At 47.7% G+C, this 20,182-nt stretch overlaps 1 protein-coding gene across 1 annotated transcript in view; it reads right to left on the bottom strand.

The window, feature by feature from the left end:
• Positions 1 to 1,425: 1,425 nt before the first annotated feature.
• Positions 1,426 to 20,182, bottom strand: part of PAPPA (pappalysin 1) — a 178,676-nt gene continuing 159,919 nt past the window's right edge. Inside the window, exons 20-22 of the mRNA XM_009634899.2 lie at positions 17,228 to 17,299; positions 13,271 to 13,369; positions 1,426 to 1,533 (exon numbers count right to left, since the gene is read on the bottom strand). Coding sequence (XP_009633194.1) covers positions 1,426 to 1,533; positions 13,271 to 13,369; positions 17,228 to 17,299 — 279 coding nt within the window. The remainder of the gene's footprint in view (positions 1,534 to 13,270; positions 13,370 to 17,227; positions 17,300 to 20,182) is intronic.

The raw sequence follows: 20,182 nt of genomic DNA on the forward strand, positions 1-20,182 counted from the left end.
CCCCCATCCCCAGGGTTGAAACAGATGGAGGTCTACACCAGGGAAGTATGACGTCTGCTGCAGCTAATGCTCTTCCTTCTGGAAGATTATAGGCAGCTAAGCTCCTGGTCTATCAAAGGTGTCCCACCCACTGGCCTGGCAGCTTAATACTGACAAATATGGCCAATATTCTAATACTGTCTCCTGCGGTCCTTTCCCCATAGCATACGAGTCTTCCTCCTCTTCCCTTCTCCTGAGAAAACAGGAGCATGAAGAAGTTGTTAGATATGTAACACCCTAAGAGGTGGGTGGAAGAGGTCTAGAGAACCACTTGGCTGGGTGGAGACCAGAAAGCAGATTTCTTTGGCTGGCTGGTGTCCTGTTTTCTTGCCCCAATGCTGAGGAAGAGACCAGAGGGTTTGAAAGGCAGGTTGTAGGTAAGCATTAAGGCAGACTGTTTGGTTGCATGGGGTTGTTTTCACCCTGTCCTGACACAGTAAGGAAATGAGTTGTATGGGACATAGCAGCAGGAGTAGCAGCAGCAGACATGCTCAAATGACAAGTGCGGGGGGCGAGTTACCCTCTCTGCTCCTCAGAAGCAATCATCCATGTTCCTCGATGCCAGTCCTTAGACTCCCCACTCCCTGACTCCACCATGGGACCACCTGCCCATCTCCACTCAGAAACGTCCCAGCAGCCCTGCAGCTTCCAGGCAGGCTACAAAGGGGGCTTTTTGTTGGGTTTTTGAGGGCAGGGGGAGAAGGAGGAGCTGTACAGAAAGGCCACTGCAGTCTGCTGAGCTCCCTGGCTAGAAGTAGCATTTCTGTGAGGAGCAGATGCATCCCACATCTCAAGCTGGCTGGGCGTCTGGCAAGTCACTTGCCAAGAGGCACAGCCCCATGGAGATCCCACCCCAATCTCAGTGCCCCGAGCATGCGATACCTTGGCATACAGCATCAGAAAAGGCTCAGCTTGGAGTCCTCCAAGAGCACAGCCTCTTCCATGAACGGTCTGAGTTGTGAGTGCTGGAGAGGGGAAAGTGTTTTTGCGTTGATCATAATCTCTCGCTCTTTCTTTCTCTCTTTCTCTACTTCTTTCTATAAATATGTGTACATAAATAGCTTGTTTCTCGCCTTGAATCTAGATATGAACTGTTCAAATTAGGTGGGCATAACATGCTGTTTTGATACATGAAAGTCTTCTTGACTTGACTCTTGGTTGTTTGTTTCTTGTCATCACTATTTAAGATATAGTTAATACATAAACCCCTACTTTGAGTTCTCCTTGGACAAAAATTAAAGGCAGACTGGTTGAATTCTAAGGGTCCCTGGTGCAGAAATGCCATCCAGTTGAGCAGCTAAATGTTAAAAACGATACCAAAACGGATGTGGTGTCTCTCCTAGCCTGCCTTGAGCAGTGTGGTCCTCCATTCCACGTCGCTTGGCATTACCCAAGACTGAAGCCGCGGAGGTCTTTCTGATGGTGCTCTTGGGCGTTGGGGTCCCGGCAAGCACACTCTCCTTGTAGGTCACAAGACATAGGGAAGGGAGTAACCTGGGGAAGGAAACCAAAGACACAAAGACATGAAGGAGGGTACACACCTATAGCACCCTGGAGAAGAAACAAGACCTCTGGAGTGATACCTTCAGAGATCAGCTGCAGTCTTCAGCTATGTTATTTTTTTTACAGTGATTTATTTTAGTGCTGAGCTGGTGGTGCACTGAGCCCTCAGATGAGCTACCTGTCCATAAGAGGCTGTGAAAAGTGTAAAGAAGAACCTGGTCAGCTCACGTAGTCAGCAGACACAGTTAACTTAACAGTTAACCCTTAGGAGTTCACATCAGGAACATGAACGTAGCTGGATGGTGAAACATATTTCTCAGGCAACTCTGGGCTTTTTGGGGTACTGACCGTGATGCTTGGATCACATTACACTGCCAGCCTCTTCTTATCTTTACCTTATCCTCTTATCCTTACCCCAAAGGCTACAAACACCAAATGACAGCAAAGTTACAAAGCCTTCATTTCCCATGACCAACTCAAATGATCACCAAAAACAACTGGGTCCAGCAGGTTCCAACTCCACTCTTCCCATAGCACTCCTATCTACCTCCAGCTTGGGGGTTTTGGTGAACCCTACTCCTGGGCCCTATGCCTTGGGTGCTGCTGCCATGCCTAAGTCCATTTGTGCACTTCATTATGAATGTTCTTGGTTTCAGTTCCTCAGGGCAGAAACTGAACTGAACACTACCTAGCAGATCAGTGAAGCTGTAACCCAGCAGAGAGACGTCTCTAAATACTTGCTGTGTTTAAGGTCAAGAACTGCAGCTAATGGGCACTGAGGAACAGCAAAGGAATGCAAGTGAGAGACTGCTACGTGCATGACTTGTCATCTGTCCATGATCTCTCTGGAGAAGCATGGGAGGGAGCTGAAACAATAGCCCGCAGTGCCTGGCTAGTGGAAGTTCATTTTGGCCTATTGCATCATGGTATTTACATAAAGAAAAGGGGGTGGCAGTGGAACAGTGCCTCACTTGCCCTGAAGTGAATTCCCAAGAATTTCTCCCATCTGTACAGACTGAGCAACCTCATTCACTTCCTTTACACTCCTTCCAAGACAGTGCCACAACCTGTTCCAACGTTCCCGGCAAGGGCTGCATGCGCGTGTTCCGTCTGCTTTGCTGCCACATGTTTGCTCTCTTTCATAAACACTTTTCTCCAGGCTATGAAGCCTGGGTCTGCCTGTTCCCTATGTATCATCAACGGCACATCTAGGAATGTGGACCAAGCACTGTGCGTGAACACATAGCTGTCATTTCCACCCAGACCTTCCATACGTGTCCCTGCGTGTCCATCTCTAACATGCCTTTCTCCTGATGCACACAAGAATGGGATGGAGAGGTGTGGATCTTTATTTCACAACTGGGGAGCCTAAGGCAGGGACATGCTGACAGAGACATGAAATAGCCAACGCTCATCACCAAATCAAAGTTTAGAGAGCCTCCTCCCCTTGCTTTTGACTTCATTCCCAGAAGACTGACCCTCCAGGTAGAATAGGGTGATGACTCTTCATCAAGCCATGGCCTTGGTGACTTACAAGCTAAATAACCAACCAGTGAATAATCTGAATCCACAACTGTGCAAATGTGGAAGTTGCAAGGAGAAGAGAGAGTCCAAAAAGTTAAAAGCAAATGAATTCAAATCATTGGAAATGAAAGAAGTTTATAAACCGTGGAAAACAATAGGAGCTTAAGGGTCACTTGATCCAACAGAAGCCAGCCAGAGCAGGACTGTCTCATATCACAGTGTTATGAATGTTCTTAGATAGGAAAACAGAGACATCTGCAAACAATGGGGTTTGGGGAAGAGGCTGGGGAGGGATTATTTAATGACTGAATTAAAAGACTGGAAAGGAAAAAAGAAAAGATACATGAAAAAAAAATTGACTTTTTTTGTTCAATGTAGAAGGAAGCACTTTGGTTTAGATCATCTGCTACAGTTCAGGTTTGACCCTTCCCTCTAAGACATACAAATAAAAAAGACTATTTCGGAGCAAAAGTTATGTCTTGAAATACAAACTTGCTTCACTTAGAAAATGTTCAATCAAAAAATTTAAATATGCCTGAAGTTTTTCCCTATTTTTATTTTTTCATCCTGAATCATTCCGTTCAATCTGGATTTAGCAATGATTTTGACTTAAAAAATCCTTCCTGTTGTACAACGAAGGTACTGGTTGGAGGCGAGACCTGGGAACCTGACTCTTTCATTTGTCTTGATCAAGTTTTTTCCTGTCCCTGGCCTGGATTCACGGATTGTCTGTAGCAGTCTAACAAAGGTGATTAAGCGGGCCCTGCATTCAAAGGAGAGAGACAGGCTCCCAGAGAAGGTGGATACACGTTTTGCATTGAACAAAGGACAACCATACACCCAACTCAGGCATTTCAGTAGAGTGGCTGAAATGAGCCGTGACAACCTACTGCACTTTGCCTCTGCTGCTGTCCATGCGTAGTGGGACAGCGAAACACATTGCAGGCGCAGGGATCCCATAAATGCTACCGCTTCACCTGCGGGAACATCAGAGCCAAGAGTGAAAGCTCTGCACAACTGCGTCTCCAAACTACCAGCTCATGTTCCCCATAGCTACTCTGTGGGCTGTGCTGAAAGAGTGGCCTTAGAAACCCAAACTGGCATGAGTTTAGTTGCCTTCTTGAAGTCATCTACCTCCTTCATTCCCTCTCCTCCCATTTCTCCTTGCAAGTCCCTTGTTTTCCACTTTGCTTTCTTACAGGTCCCTGTAAGAGTGTGCTCAGCGCTAGAGCAACCTGAACAAAAGGTGCACCTAAGAGACTCCATCACTTCTACATTGCAGCCAATTTCTGGGGAGATGGAGCCACTAGAGAAGAAATGTCTTGCCGTGTGTTGTCCTCTAGAAACCCTCCAGTCTCCTAACAGTGGTCACAGACAGAAGCGCAGAAGCTTTCTGTCTGGGGCAGAGCCGTGGCCCCAAGAGCAGTTTCATGGCTCAGCAGCAATCGCAGCAGTGGGGAGCCTGAGTGTAAGAGGGTTTCGTCCCGGTCAGAATAGCCTGATTCACTTTATGTCCCTTACAAGAGTTTTTTAGTGCAATTTGATTTTTACAGTGCTATTGTCCAGATAAATGAATTGGTTTGTCTTATGGCAGTGAGCTCCAGAGATCAGTTTTCTATTATGTGAAAAGGCAGAGATTTCTATGGGTAATGAGCACATCCACAGTCATATTAAACAAGACAAAATTCTCCACTTAGCAGTAGCACAGGGTTTCCATTTTAAACAACATCTACCACAAATACACATTTAAGTCCCCCAAAGACCTGATTTCCACAGGTATTTAGGTAATCAAACCCACACATAGCGTCTACTAGGACTGTCACAAGTACCCAACTCAGAGAAACCGTAAAACCCTTTAGCAGAAGGGCTTCTTTCGCCTTGGGCTCATGTAGTGATAGCCCTCTGGAGTACAGAGCTATGAATAAAGCTGCTGGATGTGCTAGAAATAATAAATGCTGAACCTCTTCCTGAACGATAGCCCATTTAGGTGTGGAACCCAGATATACATACTCAAGATTAACTGCTGCTTTTCTTTTTAAATAGGTCTGTGAAAGCCCAACTCATTAACAGAATATATGACCTGCACTGAAATTTCCAGATATACCCATTGTAAAGCCAGTATTAAAGAATCAGCTCTTCTTCCTTCCACCTGCCAAGTCCCGCATTCATCCCACATCGATCTCCCCTTGTAGAAAACCTGGCTAACATCTAGGAGGGCAGGGAGAAAAAGCTAGAAATTAAGCTTAGGGCCTGGCTTGGTCATTTGATGAAGTGGTGCAGGATATTGTCTCCTCAGACTAACTAAAATAGGTTGAAAAACGCACAGCTGAAGAACACGGCTCCACACCGTGGAGCCATGGTGTGGATCGACAGCACTCAGGGGAATGTGGGTCACACCTGAACTGCTCTGGACCACAGACTATCTATCTTCAAGAGAAAACAGACGCAACCTAAACCACATATGTCACCCAGGGAGCGTGCACTGCGTGGCAGACCATGCTCTAAACCTAAAGGAGAAACTGCATAAGCTTAAAGGCTAGGCGGGAGGCTGGCATGGACATCTGGGGTGTAACACACAGGAGATCTGAGATACCTCCACGTTGACCAACTCACCACCCATGCTGCACGGTGTATGAACCCATACTTCCATTCTCTGCAAAGGTATGGGAACCCTAAGCATCCTCTACCATGCTAGATGATGAGGCCATGGATAAACCCCAAGCTCCCTCTTGGAAACAGGGAGGCATTTGTCCTTGATGCCATGCTCCTGACTGTGGGAACAAAGACAACAATACAACAGACCAGCGCCGAACTGGGATCCAGGTCACAAAATGAGTGAGAGGCCACAAATCCTCACCTCACGGCACCTATCTAAAGAGGCTGGTGACATCCCAAGACAGATCCCTACTGAGAAATGCCAGTCTATAGGGAACTGGTGGGAATGTTGACAGGAGAAATCCCAGACAGGTACAGGGAGGGATGGGAAACAGTTCTGCAAAGGGTCGGAGCTTGTCCCTCACACAGGCTCATATCAGGTTGACCCAGCTGTACCTCCCACCCAGCACACTCGGGGCTGGTTCACAGCAGCACCAGGGCAGGCAGAATCGGACCCAGAGAAGGGCCCGGGTTGGAGGTGGTGGGGGCGGGAAGCAGGGGAGGAGGGCTGCAAAGTGTTGGGAAACAGCCTGTTGTTAGATTTCAGCCCTGAAGTGTTTGCGAAATCTCCCAGACAAGCCTAACTGGAAATATGAGGGCCCTGCTGCAGATGGAGCCTCTGCGGGCGAATGTGGCGTGCCGAGATAAGCGTGGCAGGCTGTGCTGAGTGTCGCAGCCCCACGCCTCCCAAGACCCTCGCAGCTCAAACGCCGGGGAGTATTTTGTTCCCTGACAAGGCCCTTGCGGGACAAAAATGCATCTTGTAAGGGTCTTCTCAGTGGTTTTTGGCATTTAGGTCACCAGGGCTGCTTTGAGATAACGGAACAAGAGCGAGCCCCCTTTTGACTCTGGGGGCTGGTATGCAGGTCACACCTAGGGCACCACTCCAGAGGGCCTGGGAAAGGCGAAGATGAAGCTCGCAGCTCATCTGTGTAGCATGTACAGTTTTAAAAGTTTGAATTTGTATTAACTGCCCCACCATAAATCGGGCTTTCCCGCATCAAAGCCAGCAAGCCTGGCGTAACACGACCTAGCTCAACTAAACCCAACAGACGCTCCTCTCCCTCTGTTGGGTATAAATCGGGAGCAGCCTCACCAGAACTGGTGGAAGCAGGATGGCCCAAAGCCAGCAGGGATCCCCAGGAAAGCCCTGCCCGCACAGATCCCCGCATCCCCGCCTGCCCGCTGAGCGAAGCGAGGGAGCCCCTTTGCCAAACCACACGGAGCTCAATTACTCAGAAATCAGCTGCGCTTCCTACCCTCGTGCTACCGATTGTGCAAACATGAATGTAATTAGTCTAAATAATCACCAAAGATTTAATAGGAGCCAGACCACGCAGAGGCCAAATAGCTGGCGGTGGAGCAGGGAAGGTTTGTTCGCTAGTTTTTGTAACACTTGCTAATGAAGTGAGGTCGGATAGCAAAGCAAACACCCTCTGCTAGCACGTCCCCTGGGAATGCTGTATGTTGTGGGAAGCCCCATGTCCCTTCAAGCCAAGAACGTTCTCTCAGGATAGGCAACATGTGCTACTACCATCACTGCTTTTAATTTATCACCGCCTGGAAAGCCTCCCTGAACGATTATGAAACCAAGCTCTGAGCCCCAAAATAAGCTCCCATTCCAACCAACCATGACCGACAACGCTCCTCACATGGCAAGCAGCTAGCCACTGAGGCTGTGACCGGCCCCTCCTGGGTGAGGGAGTTCACCCACAGGCCTGGGTGAACCAGCGGGCTTGGAGCACGCAGCGGCACTCGGCCGCTTCCCGAGGCATGAAGCAACGCTCCGCATTGTGTCCTTCCTTCCTCCGTGCTCACCCACCATTCATTGTATCTCGCCGGCTAATTATAGAGCTGACAAACACACCCAGCTGGGGACATTCAAGTTGTTGGGAGCAGCATCGTGGCAGGAACATCAATTCTTCTGGATAAGCAGAATTTCCTCAGCCGGGGCGGTCATTTAGGCTGCTAATTGCATGAGCTGCCTCAAAACCATGTTCTGCCGATGGAGCAAGACCTGAGATTCCCCACGACAGGTCTGTGTTGCAGTTAAGAGTGCTGGGAGAAGGCGCTTATTGCTCCGAAATACCAAGAAGTGATTAATTCTGTTTTCTTAGGGGTAGGAGGGCAGCAGACCTCCCTTCCAGGGAGGCAGGGACAGTCTTTGGAAATCCCTGCTGGAGCCAGCAGCAGCCCCTCAGTTCAAAGCTCCTTTCTTTAGGCCTTGAATTCTCGGCCATAAAGTCTCTGAAGAGGTTTTGATAACTTGCCTATCTTTTAGATAAGCAAAGCTTTGGATGAATCCCACACGGTCCTCTATCTACCGCAAGTCCTCATTTGTTTTCCACCAAGGCACTTGCTGGTTTTCCTCTCCAAGGTGTTGGACAGAAATGTCAAGAGGCTGAAGGGGCAGCATTTGAGATGGGAATTTTTGCCAGGTTGATTTTTCTTTTTCTTTTCTAAGTGCTATGGGGCAAAGCCGTTGAGGAAAAACCCAAGTGATAACTGAACAAGATAGGTTTTTCTCATGGGAGCAGTAGGTTTACTCCTCATGTGATGAAAAGGGAAGGCAGAGAGGGAAGACAGATGAAAAGTTGCCCTTTCAAATGGTTTAATTTGGGGGAATTTTAAAATGGCAAATTCGATTTAAATTTGCAGGGACCGGGCTGCAGGATCTTCAACTAAGCAAATCCGCGACCCAAGTCTGGAACAAAGTATGTAAGCAGAGCCTGAAGAGAGACAGTTCTAATTTCTGCAAGGCCTTTCTAGACAGCCTTGTCCAGCGGAAACTTGTAAAAGGGAAGTGGAAGAGAAAAGAAATTAAGGAGAACAGCGACTGGAGAGAATATTTCCTGAAATGAATCAGAAATAAATAGCCATAACCTCTCTCCCTGCAACATGCCCCAGGAGTCCCTCGCAGGCAGCCGCCAGCCCACAGACAGCCAGTTATGCCCAGGTTATTTATTTTTCTCACTTTAGCAGTGTCACGTATGTAATGTTTTAAAAAATAGTATCTTCTTTTATCTGCGGCAGGATACAAAGAAAGAAGCAGCTTCCTAGAGCAGCCAGGCAGAAAGGAGCTGGCAACCTGTGCTGGGTCAGGAGGGTAGGAAGATTAAAAGGAGATGGGATTTTGCTTTGTCCTTCACGGAAGACTTTATCCCCTCCAGATACACAACAGAAGCTTTCTCTCCCTTGGAGGTTGGCCGGCAATGGCCTTCCTGTCTCTCAAAGCTGCTCCTGGGTCATGCACAGGGCAGGCTGAGAGCAGCGCAGCCCCATCCCCTGCCCCGACTGCAACCCCTGCCGCCAGCCCCCGGCTCCCCACCTGCCGGGGGCTGCACCCTCAGGCGCCGCAGGGCGCGCGTCCCTGCCTCCTTGGGTGGCACTCGTCCCTGCGCCAGCCCTGGCTTCTTGCCCGCTGCAGGGGGATGCTGATCAATTAGCACACCACAAATAATTAAGCTGACGAATGTCTCTTTTTCCCTACTTGCTGACTGCAGTTGCCTCGAATTTAAGCCCAGAATATGACTGAATTTATTCGTTGCTGTAGCATTCAGAAGAGCTCTTTAATGATTTCTTTTAAGCTCTCTAGCCTGATTGTGAATAGTGCAGGGCAAACACTCATTATTTCCTATCTAAGCAGCAGCACTGATTAGTCGGCGGTTGGTCAGATAAGTCACACCACTCCGTTCCCCTCTTGCTGCAAAATGCACAAGGTCATTCGCTGCTAATGCACAAATGCAAAAAGGAAAACGTGCCCAAAGCAAATGCTGCATGGAAGCCTCTTGTGCATTTTCAGAGGAACAAAACAGGAGCGTGCAAAATCTCACATTAAGTAAGAGGGCTTAGCATTAAAGTGAATATGGGTTGAATAAATTTGCTTTCATGCAGCCTGGTTCACAGCACCGTGTGCAGCTGACAGTGCTTTTGGGAGGATAGTGGGATTGCAGTGAAACTTAAGTCTTGACAGTTTGTGGACATTAAAGATCTGAAGCCAGCTCTTTCTTGACTGTTAACTCCTGAATCTTCACATGATGCAATGTTAATCTTCAGCCTTTTCCTAAAATAATGTGCGGAGTTGCTATGTTCTGTTAAATGTGAACCATGTGTCACCTCAGCAATGGCTGCAACGGTGAAAAGATGATAAATCTAAAGCTTGTAAAATGTCCTGTGACATTCTGGGAGAAAAACAGGTGTTGCATAAATGTTAGACATTTATGGGTAAACTTGCAGGGGCTTTAAAAGACTGACACATCTGCCACATAGTATGTAACCCTGAAAGAAAAGGAGCAAAGCAGTCTCTTTCATGTGTCTCACTCTTTCTACGACCGTATGAAAATACATCCTCATCTGGTATTGGAATTAATGGAGCTGGACTCGCCCCTCCCTATGTCTCCTCCAGGTTTTTGGCTTTTACACCCAATGTGTATTTTAAAACTGTGCCTTTTTAAGTAGGTGGCAAACTGTGCTGGAAGGATTTGGTATGTGGAGTATTTTTATTCAGCTCCCTTTTCTCTCACCTTTCATTGTTTTTCCCTTTGGAATATCTCCTGTAACGCTCCACTCATAAACCTCTTCAAAGAAAGGGCTGTATTTGAACAGCCTTGCCTGAAATCTGGTCCCAGTCAAAGGCCTCAGACGGGAAAATAACTCGCAGAGCCGAGACCCGCGGCCCCACGGCTGCTGCCGCAGGTGTCGGCGGCTGCTGTGCAGGCAGAGAGGTGCTGCCGGCCGCCTCCTCGGCTTTGACGCCGCGGCCCTGCCGGCTGGGTTATTATTCCCTCCTTTACCCTATAAATGTAATAAACTGGGACTTAGGATCTTGCTTTTGGCATGGAAGGTCCAAAGAGAAGGTGGTTTTCTCACTCCTCCCAAGTGCCTTGTTCAGCTCCTAGGATGCTGTTGGCGTTTTGGGAGAGAGATTTTGGAAGCTGAATGCGTGCCGAGGAAGCGATGGGCTCTGTGGTTCAGCCCTCAAACCGTGTGATCCCTAGGATGGGTGTTTCTAAACTACAAACTAAGGCACGCCCAACTCCCCTGGTCATAAGGGTACAGCTCTCAGTGAAGTCAGTGGAGGCAGACTTCTCTCTGAAAAGCTACAAAACCTCCCTTTCCATGGGGAAAATGCATCAGACATGTGACCAGCTGCCTGTCTCTGAACCACTTGCCCTTTGCATTGGGCAGTTTTAGCACAGAAATCAGTAACTGACTGGGCTACAAAGTGCTTTCCCCCTCTTGGGTGGTCGCTTCGTTTCTGGGTGGCAGCGAAGCAGCAGATATTTTGTGTGTGACTCGCCCGGCTGCTAAGTGCTTACAACTCTGTGCAGATCCCACTCTGTCTCAACTCCCTGCCCAGCAATAAATTCTGCTCCCAAGCCTTAATCCTGACTCCTTCTCCCCCTCAATTTGGCACTCACATCCCTTGTGTTTTGGTCCCTTCATCACCCCAGCAGTAAGTTGTGCCCTTAGCTCCTGTCCTGATAGGGCTGGTTTGTGTCGGTCCCCTCCTGGCCACCTCACTTCCATTCCTCTGGCACCTCTTGGGATTTTTCATCCCCTGCTCTCAAGCCTGGAGGCAGCAAGATAAAGTTTCTCAGGCAGGCTGTTGTAGGAGGAGAAGACCTATGCCATGCTGAGCTACCGGCCACTTCCAGCTCTGCCCTCCCAGCAGAGGCCAAGCAGCAAGCTGTGCGAGGCCAAGCAGCAAGCTGTGCCTGCCCTTGGGCTGCTCCTCCCAAGGAGGTGGAAAATCAGGCAGAGATAGGAATCTCTTCTTGGAGACACTGAAGATGAGCTGCTGCCTGTCACCCCGCTTGTCTCTGCAGTGGTCATTCCAGCAGGGAGCCACATACGGACTCTCCATGCCCTACTCCACCCTTAGGGAACAGAGCAGCTCACCTGCCTCTGCTTCCCTTTGCAAGGACACTTGCAAAAGAAACACAGCAATACAGGCGAAAAAGTGTCCAAACCAGCACATCTAGGAAAACTACCTCTTCCCCCACCTCTTCCCCAGTGGAGAAATGAACGCCTTCCACCTGCCAAGACACGTCCACTTCCCTTCCCCAGCGTTCCCAAGTAGGCCAGAGACAGCCCACAGTGCTGTGCTGGTACGAGATCTTTGGCTGAACCCAGGAAAAGAAACCTCCAGCAAAAGCTGGCTTAGAAAGTACTGAAGAGAGTTCTTCAGTCCCTCAGCTGCGGTAGAGAGGACCTTCTTCCTCTCATGGGTGAAATGGAAGATGCCATATGCCGTGCCCAAGCTCCCTCTGTTCTCAAGGTTTTTAACTTATTAATACATATCTGACACTTAACATAGCTGGATTTTCTTTGTTCTGATCTACACTCAAATCTTGAACACAAGATAAAAATCTCACATGGCAGAGGCTAAAATTTTCTTTCCTTTCTTTGGGAAACAAGTTCAAAACCTATCCTGGTTAGAAACACATGAAATGTTGTACTGCTTCAAACCACAAACTCTGTTGCTCATCTCCCGTCTCTAACAGTGGCCAGAAATGGGTGTTGGAAGCAGCATAAAAAAAGGGGGATGTGTGGAGGGATCCTTCTCCGGGCTCAGGCAGTCAGATGGTTTAGATATTCCCGAGCCAGAAACTGCATCCAGATCACAGTGTCTAATAGCCACGGATGGAGCTAACATCTACAAATGGGCTTACTCTCTTTTTAACTTCAAATACATTTTTGTTCTTAATAATATTCTGTGACAGTGCATCCTATCATTTAAATACACGTGCGAATAAGCACTTTCTTTCGCTTGTTTGGACCCTGCTCCTGGGTTACCATTTCGCCCCCTTATTGCTGTGTGATAAGAAACAGTGGATTTTCTTTTCCTCCGCATCCTCCTTGCGTTGAATAACATTTTTGCAAATCTCTGCCACTAACCATGCCCCCTGTCTCTTTTGCAAGATTTGCAGGTCCTGGTCTATGTGGTCTCCGTTTGTGCAGGAGATGTTTCACATCTCTGCTCAGCCCCGCTGCCCTGCTCCACACCCCTCTCGGATCTGTGTGTACCATATGAACGTGGTACACATGGATCCAAGTACAGACCTACAATGATGCTTTTGTTTTGGTCTCTGTTCTTTTCCTAATGACTCCTAAACTTCAGTTTTCCATCGAGTGGATATTGGGATGGGCAAATACACCCTTCTCAGTGTTCCTGTGTGAAGGTCTCCTGAGCAGCAGATGCAGCTTTTCTGATTAACATCCCCCAGGGTTTTGGAGCGAGCCAGCCTTTGCCTACAGAGAAGCTAGGGTTTATTTACAATAAGAATGAATGAACACCTCTGACTACTTTATTTAAGAACCTGTCTTGCATGGGTATAAGGCAGGCTATGATGGGAAATGCACATGCATACCAAGAGAACTTCAAAATGAACCAACAAGAACTCAGTACCTCTGGTGAGCTGATGCCTGGACTGAAGGTTCTTCTGAGACCTTGGACCACACCTATTCTAGCAAAACCAAAATTTTCCCAGGTGCAAAGCAGCACTCACCAAGGAATTCTCAGGGAAAAGACAAGGGGCATCCCTACCTTTTTGGTCTTGACTGTTGAGGCACAGCAGTCCCCACCATCATAGTTGCAGAAGGCTCGGTTGTTGATGGAGTCACAGTAGTTGTCCCCCATGAAAGGCTGAAAAAGGAAAAAGCAGAAAAGAGACTGAGAACGCAGACATGGATAAAACCTGTAACAATATGTCAGAAGGAAAACATGAAGACTTGAAGGAGCCGAATAGTTTGTAACATTACCAACTGCCCTGAAAAGCAAGAGATAATTATTCCCCTTTCCCTTCACAGCAAACAGAAAAAAAAAGGACACTAAATGAAAGGGAAATGAGCCCTTGTTGGCTTTTCACATCCCACATAGGATGATGCTTCAGGAATATTAATTTGACTAGGCCTAGAGACAGCATCAAGGCATCTGAAATTGTGGCACCTTTTGATAATTTTAAGCTAACCTTCCAAAAGTATGTGGGATAAGAAGAAGGTTATGTATAGCAGCAAAACTGGCTTGCTTTTAATAGCTGTACTTTCCACCACAGTTCTCCTAACTATGCAACAAGTGTCAGCATTGAGGGCACAAAACACATCACAACGAGAAAATGAAGTGGTCTGAGCTCAGCACGGGGACCGCGTGCGCTTGTTCTCTGACCAGCAGTGACTGCGTGTGACCTTGGCCATGACACGTAATCTCCCTCTGCTCCACAGCTCAGAGCTGGGATAATGGCAATTATTCAGAGGGACGTTGTGGAGAGCTATTAAGTAAAATTCATAAATCACCTTGAAAAAGAAAATGTGGTCACTAGTCTGTGCAATGTGATCACTAGTCTATGGGCTGCACAGGACCTGAATAATAATCGCGATTCTGAAGAAAAGGCTTGAAGCCTGGTTTTCCATTACATGCTGGAGCCCTCTTGGTCAGTAAGTACAAAAGTCTTTCTTGGAAGTGAAAACTGTGCCTGATGCTAAAAAAGACCCATGCCAGGTACGAGAACCCCAGGCAGAAAGGTCAGGAATATGGATGCTCAGCAGAAAGCACAGTCATATCTCTGTAACACTCCTTACACGCGCAGGCTCATGGGGCCATTCCCATTTTATCTGCTCTTTGGAAAATTCATTTATTCTGCACCGAGAAAAACACACCAGGGAGTTTCCTACAAGAAGGCATCATTGCAGAGCAGGTGGGGAGGCTTGTGGAGGTTTCCTGGGAGGATTTTGCAGCAATTGCAGTACCAGAGTCTCCCTGATGAACCAGCAAGGAGAGCTTGCTGTGTTCTCCCCAGGCAGAGCCAGGGCCATGCTCATCAGTATCGAAATGGATACTGTGGAGTGGTGCAGACGCAGGCTTTTACTGCTGATGTTTTGCAAATTTAAGTATTTCTATCAGGGTTTAGGAAATCTGGGCAATGATGGCAATATCAGACCAGAGCAGGACTGGGTAGCCATCTCATTGCATGTCACTTGTTTAGCTGCACGCAAATACTACAAATGCTGACAAGGAAATCAGGGTTACGGGGCGAGGCTCCAATCCCTGTAAACTGGCTTAGCTCCATTGACTTCCACAGAGATTGACTGACTTATACAGGCACAGACTTTGACTTGCAAACGCCCTTCCAATTTAATTAATATGCTAAGAGTTAAAAGGGAATGATTTATAAGTAGATGGAGAGATATTTTTATGCCAACCTGGTCATATTCGAAAACGTGAACTTTGCCCAACCTCCCAAGACATTTTTCAGGCTTCTCCATGTTTCCCTTGCATTGCCTGGCTGTGCCTGCCTGTCAAGGAAGGCTTGCCTTTAATTTTCCATGCCTATGCCTGTACCCTACACCTATGAACACTGGAAAATCAATAAAAGAAACTCGTGGAAGAATTTGCCTTTCATTTGCACTGGCACGGAGTAAGCAAGTCAGTCTTTTGGAGGAGAAGAATGGCACAAATAGCATCTATTCTGATTTGGTAGCAAAATCCTCATCTGGGAGACCTTGGAGGCCTGGCTGTGGAGGGTGAGGTCTCTAGAGGTCTTCACGGATATCTTAGTGCTCCTGCATTTTCAGAGGACTATACAGATAGTCCAGGGGGACCGGTTTTCTACGGCAATACCTACATTAGCTACCGAGTACGGGGCTGACTCATAAACCTCTATTCCTGCCACTAGGGAGCGACAAAAAATCACATTGCAGCAGCAGTCTGGGTTACCACTGTGATTGCCAAGAGTAAAATAATGCCCTGCTTACAGCTTTCTATTCTAATGCTATGGATATTAATACATTAAGGATTGTATCAGCTTAATGGCCCAGTATTATTGACCTATTGGCTTATTAGTCCCTGTTTCCATAGCCATGAAAAAAAGGCTTGGTGAAGATGGCATTTCTTCTGAATCTTAAACGCCAGAGAACGAGCACTGGCCCATTCGTGGATCCTGGAAGCATCACACTGTAAAATGCTGCTAGAGGCCATTATCAATTGTCTGGGAAAAGCCTTCCGAGATGATAGATTGCGATGCAGTGACACTGCTGAATGAATGATGAAAAGAAGAAAGTTCCTATTGATGCAGAGGGGTCTGGCAATTAACAATGATGGAAGGGAAGAAAATGCTTAGAAAAAGCATGTCAGTAATAATGGCTTCTGGTAAATTATTACATCATTGCAAAGTTTGCTTCAGTAACAACTATCCTTAAACAGCAGGAGAATGGATACCCAATGGTGCGTCAGCACCTGAATGGCATTTCTTAATGGTCGCTGGATGTTATTTTAGCTCTCTTTGGAGAATAGGGGTGCCTAGCCAGCCTGCATGAATGTAATGCGTGAGATGGCTCATGACATTCAAAGGACTGACAGCAGAATGCTTTTCATTTAGGGAACAACTAGACAGAAACTATTACATTGTTGGAGAGTTATTACCCTCTTGGGCCCAACATTTGTATGCGAAGGAAACCTGTCTTTCACTTCAAGACAAATCACGTTGCACAGCAATGTGGTCTAGAGTTTCGTGTCAGGAGTTCTGTGCCATGTTCTGCCACGCCGGGCAAATAACTTCAATGTGCTTGTAAAATTGGGTTACTGGGTGCTGAGAGCGCAGTCAATGCTGCAGAAGGTCAGGAGATGTGGGGTCAAGACACAGCTCTGCCACTGCCCGTCCATGTAACCAAAGCAGTCATCTACCCCTCTGCCTGTGAGCTACCCCATTGCTAAAATGGGTGAGAAGCTTCCAGCCTTACAGAGGTACCACAAAGATTGACTTCTTGACATGGGTGAGATACTCAAGGACTGGCATGATGGAAACTGCATAACACCATGACCCTGAGAGCAGTGTTCCATCCCTGTTTAACAACTGGAAGCATCTTAAGACTTCTCAGACTTTTCAAAGACTGTTGCCAGCAGAAAAAAATATCCTTCAAAATAATTGCTTTTTTCAACTAACACATAAGACTGTAAAAATGTATCACAGCTGAAATGTAACTGCATTTTTCTCATGTGTTTTTCGGGTTCAGACAGAGGTGCGCAGTGGAGGGATGGGTGATTTGCTCACTGTCCAGCTGTGTTGTCCACCCAGTGGTATAATTTCTGCCTCTGACTTTCCTAAAGTTTATCTGCACGCACCAATGCTCAAAGCCTAGCTGGCCTTGGAGAGAATTGGCCCTTTTAAGTAGAGGTCAAACTCAAGGAAAAGCAACTGAAGATTTTTGCAACTTCCCAGAAATTCCCAGATCCTGGGAGATGCTGATGGTCTACCAATGTTGTTGAGCCACTTGATTGTTTAACTCTCATAAGAGTCACCCAACCCTTGGCTCCAGAAAAACCACCAATTGCACCACTGAGTGTCAGAACTGATGCAGAAGACCACAGTCTGTTTTATGGTACAGTCAGGGCAGAAGCCTGTTTGCCCCACTTGAAAATCAGTGTTTACAACCCAGGTGACAGCAGTGGCTGTTGCCGTAACTCTTAGGAGAGCAAGCAGGGACCACCCGAGCTAATGCGAAAGCTCACCTCGCATCCTTTGACACAATGAATCAGGGAGGGGTGAGGGTACCACTTGAGTCCCGCCGTGCAGACAACGCTCTGGAGGGGAGGAGAAAGAAAAAAAAAAACAACAAGTTAAGACAAAGAAATCAGTGTACAGAAAGTCAGCGTGCTGGCTCCTATGGCTCTCCTGTACTTAACCAATGAAGTTGAGTTCCTAACACCTCTTGTGTTCTCAGGACCTGGCTGTCCTCCAGGTATTTACAAGAAGTGTTGGACTTGACACTTGCAATAACAGAACATTTGAGATTAAAATAATATTTAAGGTTCTCCTAAAATGTCATGTCCAATATTTCACTCACGGTGGGAGAACGTGGCAGGGAAAGGCTAAGGCACTGGTCCACTGTCTTGCTCTTGGGTGGGTGGGGGACATTTTAGGAATTAATTGAGGGATTTCTTTGGTGCTGCAAAACATTGTTCTCTTTCGCTACCCTTCGTATCCGTGCTTCTCAAAGATGCTAAAGGTGGACTTTCAGATACATTTTCACACCATCCTTTAGATCTTGAACGGAAGCACCTCCCACTACGTGCCTTCAGAATAACCCCCAGAAAGGACAGCATCATCCGCTACATCACCTGAGCTTTATAATAATTTCTGTATTTATAATAAATTCTGGAGTGCCTACTTTTGGGCAAAAATGACGACCAGACTACTCAATGATGACACACCCAAGGCAGCCATTGTTTGCCTGTAGACATGGAAAGTTAGATTTTAAGAGTGGATTATAAGTTTGGCCAGTCAGTGAAGACATTGTTCAATACCATGGAGGTCTAGGAGGTAGAACTCCCATCCATTCACCAGGACATCAGGCACAACAGTCATTCTGGGTTATCATCCATGGATTAAACAATACAATGTCCAGTTGGGCAAGAGGAACATGTAGGCACTTGTCCAAGGCCAGGGGTCGGGGTTGGATGGAGGCCTGGGGAAGGAAGGGATTAACATTTGGGAAGACCTGACGCACGCGCCATCCTTACCCCTGTTTATCTGAGGGCTACTTTAATCCATCTGCAGGGGAACCTCAGCATGTTTTTACAGTTTCTGTCATTTGAGGCTTACCTGGCGTGTGCTAGAAAAAGGACTTTTATACTATCTGACTTGGGCTGTTTATCTTTCCGATGCTCTCGGATTTTCCACTATTAGTCAAGCCCGGCTTGCCCCACCTGCCTCGCAACAGGGCCCGTCTGTGTGAGTGGAGAAGCGGCCAGGCGAGGGGGGAGGATGTTGTTTATCCCCCGGGAGGGAGGCTGCAAGGTGCGGGGGCCCTGCGGTGTCAGACATTCCCCCAGCGCACTCTTGACAGACAGCTGGAGATTTCCAGGCTGTTGCCTGCCACAAATGGTGAGATTTTTCAATTTTTTTTTTCCCCTTTTCTGTTTATTGCACTTCAGAGGGAAAAGAAAGGAAACTTCTCTAGGTTTCAAAATAAACAAGGCCAGTCAACAGACCAGGAGGGGGGAGAGTAAAGGAAGCAGTTCAAGAGCATTTGAACCCAAGAATTAAACCAAAGTAGGAAGACTCAGGCATTTGCCTCCCGTATCCAAGGCCAGCCAGACAATAAGTAGCGCACTTCCAAAGAGCATCTCACATCCCCTGGTAAGAAGCATCAATATTTACAAAACCTCTCGATATGTGTGAATGTGTGTGAGCATGTGGAGCTAACAAAAGGAGCCGAATAGCCCTGAAACAGGCTCTTAAAGAAAGGAGGTTTCCGAGTGAGAGCAATCCCTTGCAGAAGATGCACCGACTACTTTCCTGACTCTCCCAGTATTAAAACCCCAGCACCCTCCCTTAGATGAACGGATGGAAGGTGAAGTCTGTGCTAGGATGGTGCTCTCCTTGGAGCTCTCACTCAAGACCATCTCAATCCCAAGGGCTCCAGGGCCTCCAGGGAAAGGGAGTGCAGCTCCAGGCAACTCTCCATAGCACAGGAAAGCCAGTTGACCTTGTGCTAGATTAATCACTGAGTCAGTGGGACACCTACATTGCTCTTGAGGGGTACCTGCCAATGGCTTAGTCCCAGTAACTTTGCCCTCTCCTCAGATGATACTTTGCTAGGCTAGCCAAGACCATTAGGGCTACTCCAGCTGAATACAATCCTTCTAACATTCACAGAGCTGGAAGCAGAGTATGCTCAGGGAAGGACCCTCGGCCATGACCCTAACTCCTCTTGCTGGTCTTCCAAACTCTGAATTCCCATCACCCAGCCTGTTTGTATGCTCAAGCTGCCGCTGTGGTGTGTGTGTGCAATGGGACGGGAAAGAGGGTGTTCATAGATGGAGAGCCTGGGTTGGAAAATTAAGAAACTGGGGATGATTCAGGTTGCTGGGCATCGTTCCTGCCTCTTGTGGTGCTACCAGGCTCAAAGGGTGTGCTGCATGGAGCAACTGAGATAAACAAACGTATAAAAAGCAAGCAAGGAAGCGTATAGGCAGCAGTACTGTGGGACGTGACCAGGATCTGATGGCATTAGTGTGTGCAGAAAGGTGGACTTACAAGGCCAAGAGAGGATGCCATAAGAGGTGGATGGAAGGACCACATCTGACACATGCCAGGCAGTGCATGGGGGATAAAGCCCATCCGGCCGCTGCCTCTGCAAAGCCCCATCCCTTCCCCGTGCTGCCACGTGCTCCAGGCCGCTGCAGTGACATATGCGGCCCTCATGGCCCCAGCTCCCCTTGTGCATCAGCTTCTGCAGCACAGCTGCCCTCCCGCGTGGGCCCTGCTGCACAGCCGGGTGTATTGACTTCGGTCCTGTCCCCATCCCAGAAACACCATCCAGCTCCATCTGCGGTTTGGTGGCTGTGACTCCATCTGCTGCGAAGGGAGAGGAAGCCGGGATGCGCTCCCACAGTAGGTAACAAAGAGCCAAGAAAGCAAATCAAGCTGTCATTTTCTCCTTGTGAGGGAAGACCTAGTGC

The sequence above is a fragment of the Egretta garzetta genome, unplaced genomic scaffold (assembly GCF_000687185.1).
Source record: "Egretta garzetta isolate BGI_Z169 unplaced genomic scaffold, ASM68718v1 scaffold190, whole genome shotgun sequence".
Classification (NCBI taxonomy): domain Eukaryota; kingdom Metazoa; phylum Chordata; class Aves; order Pelecaniformes; family Ardeidae; genus Egretta; species Egretta garzetta.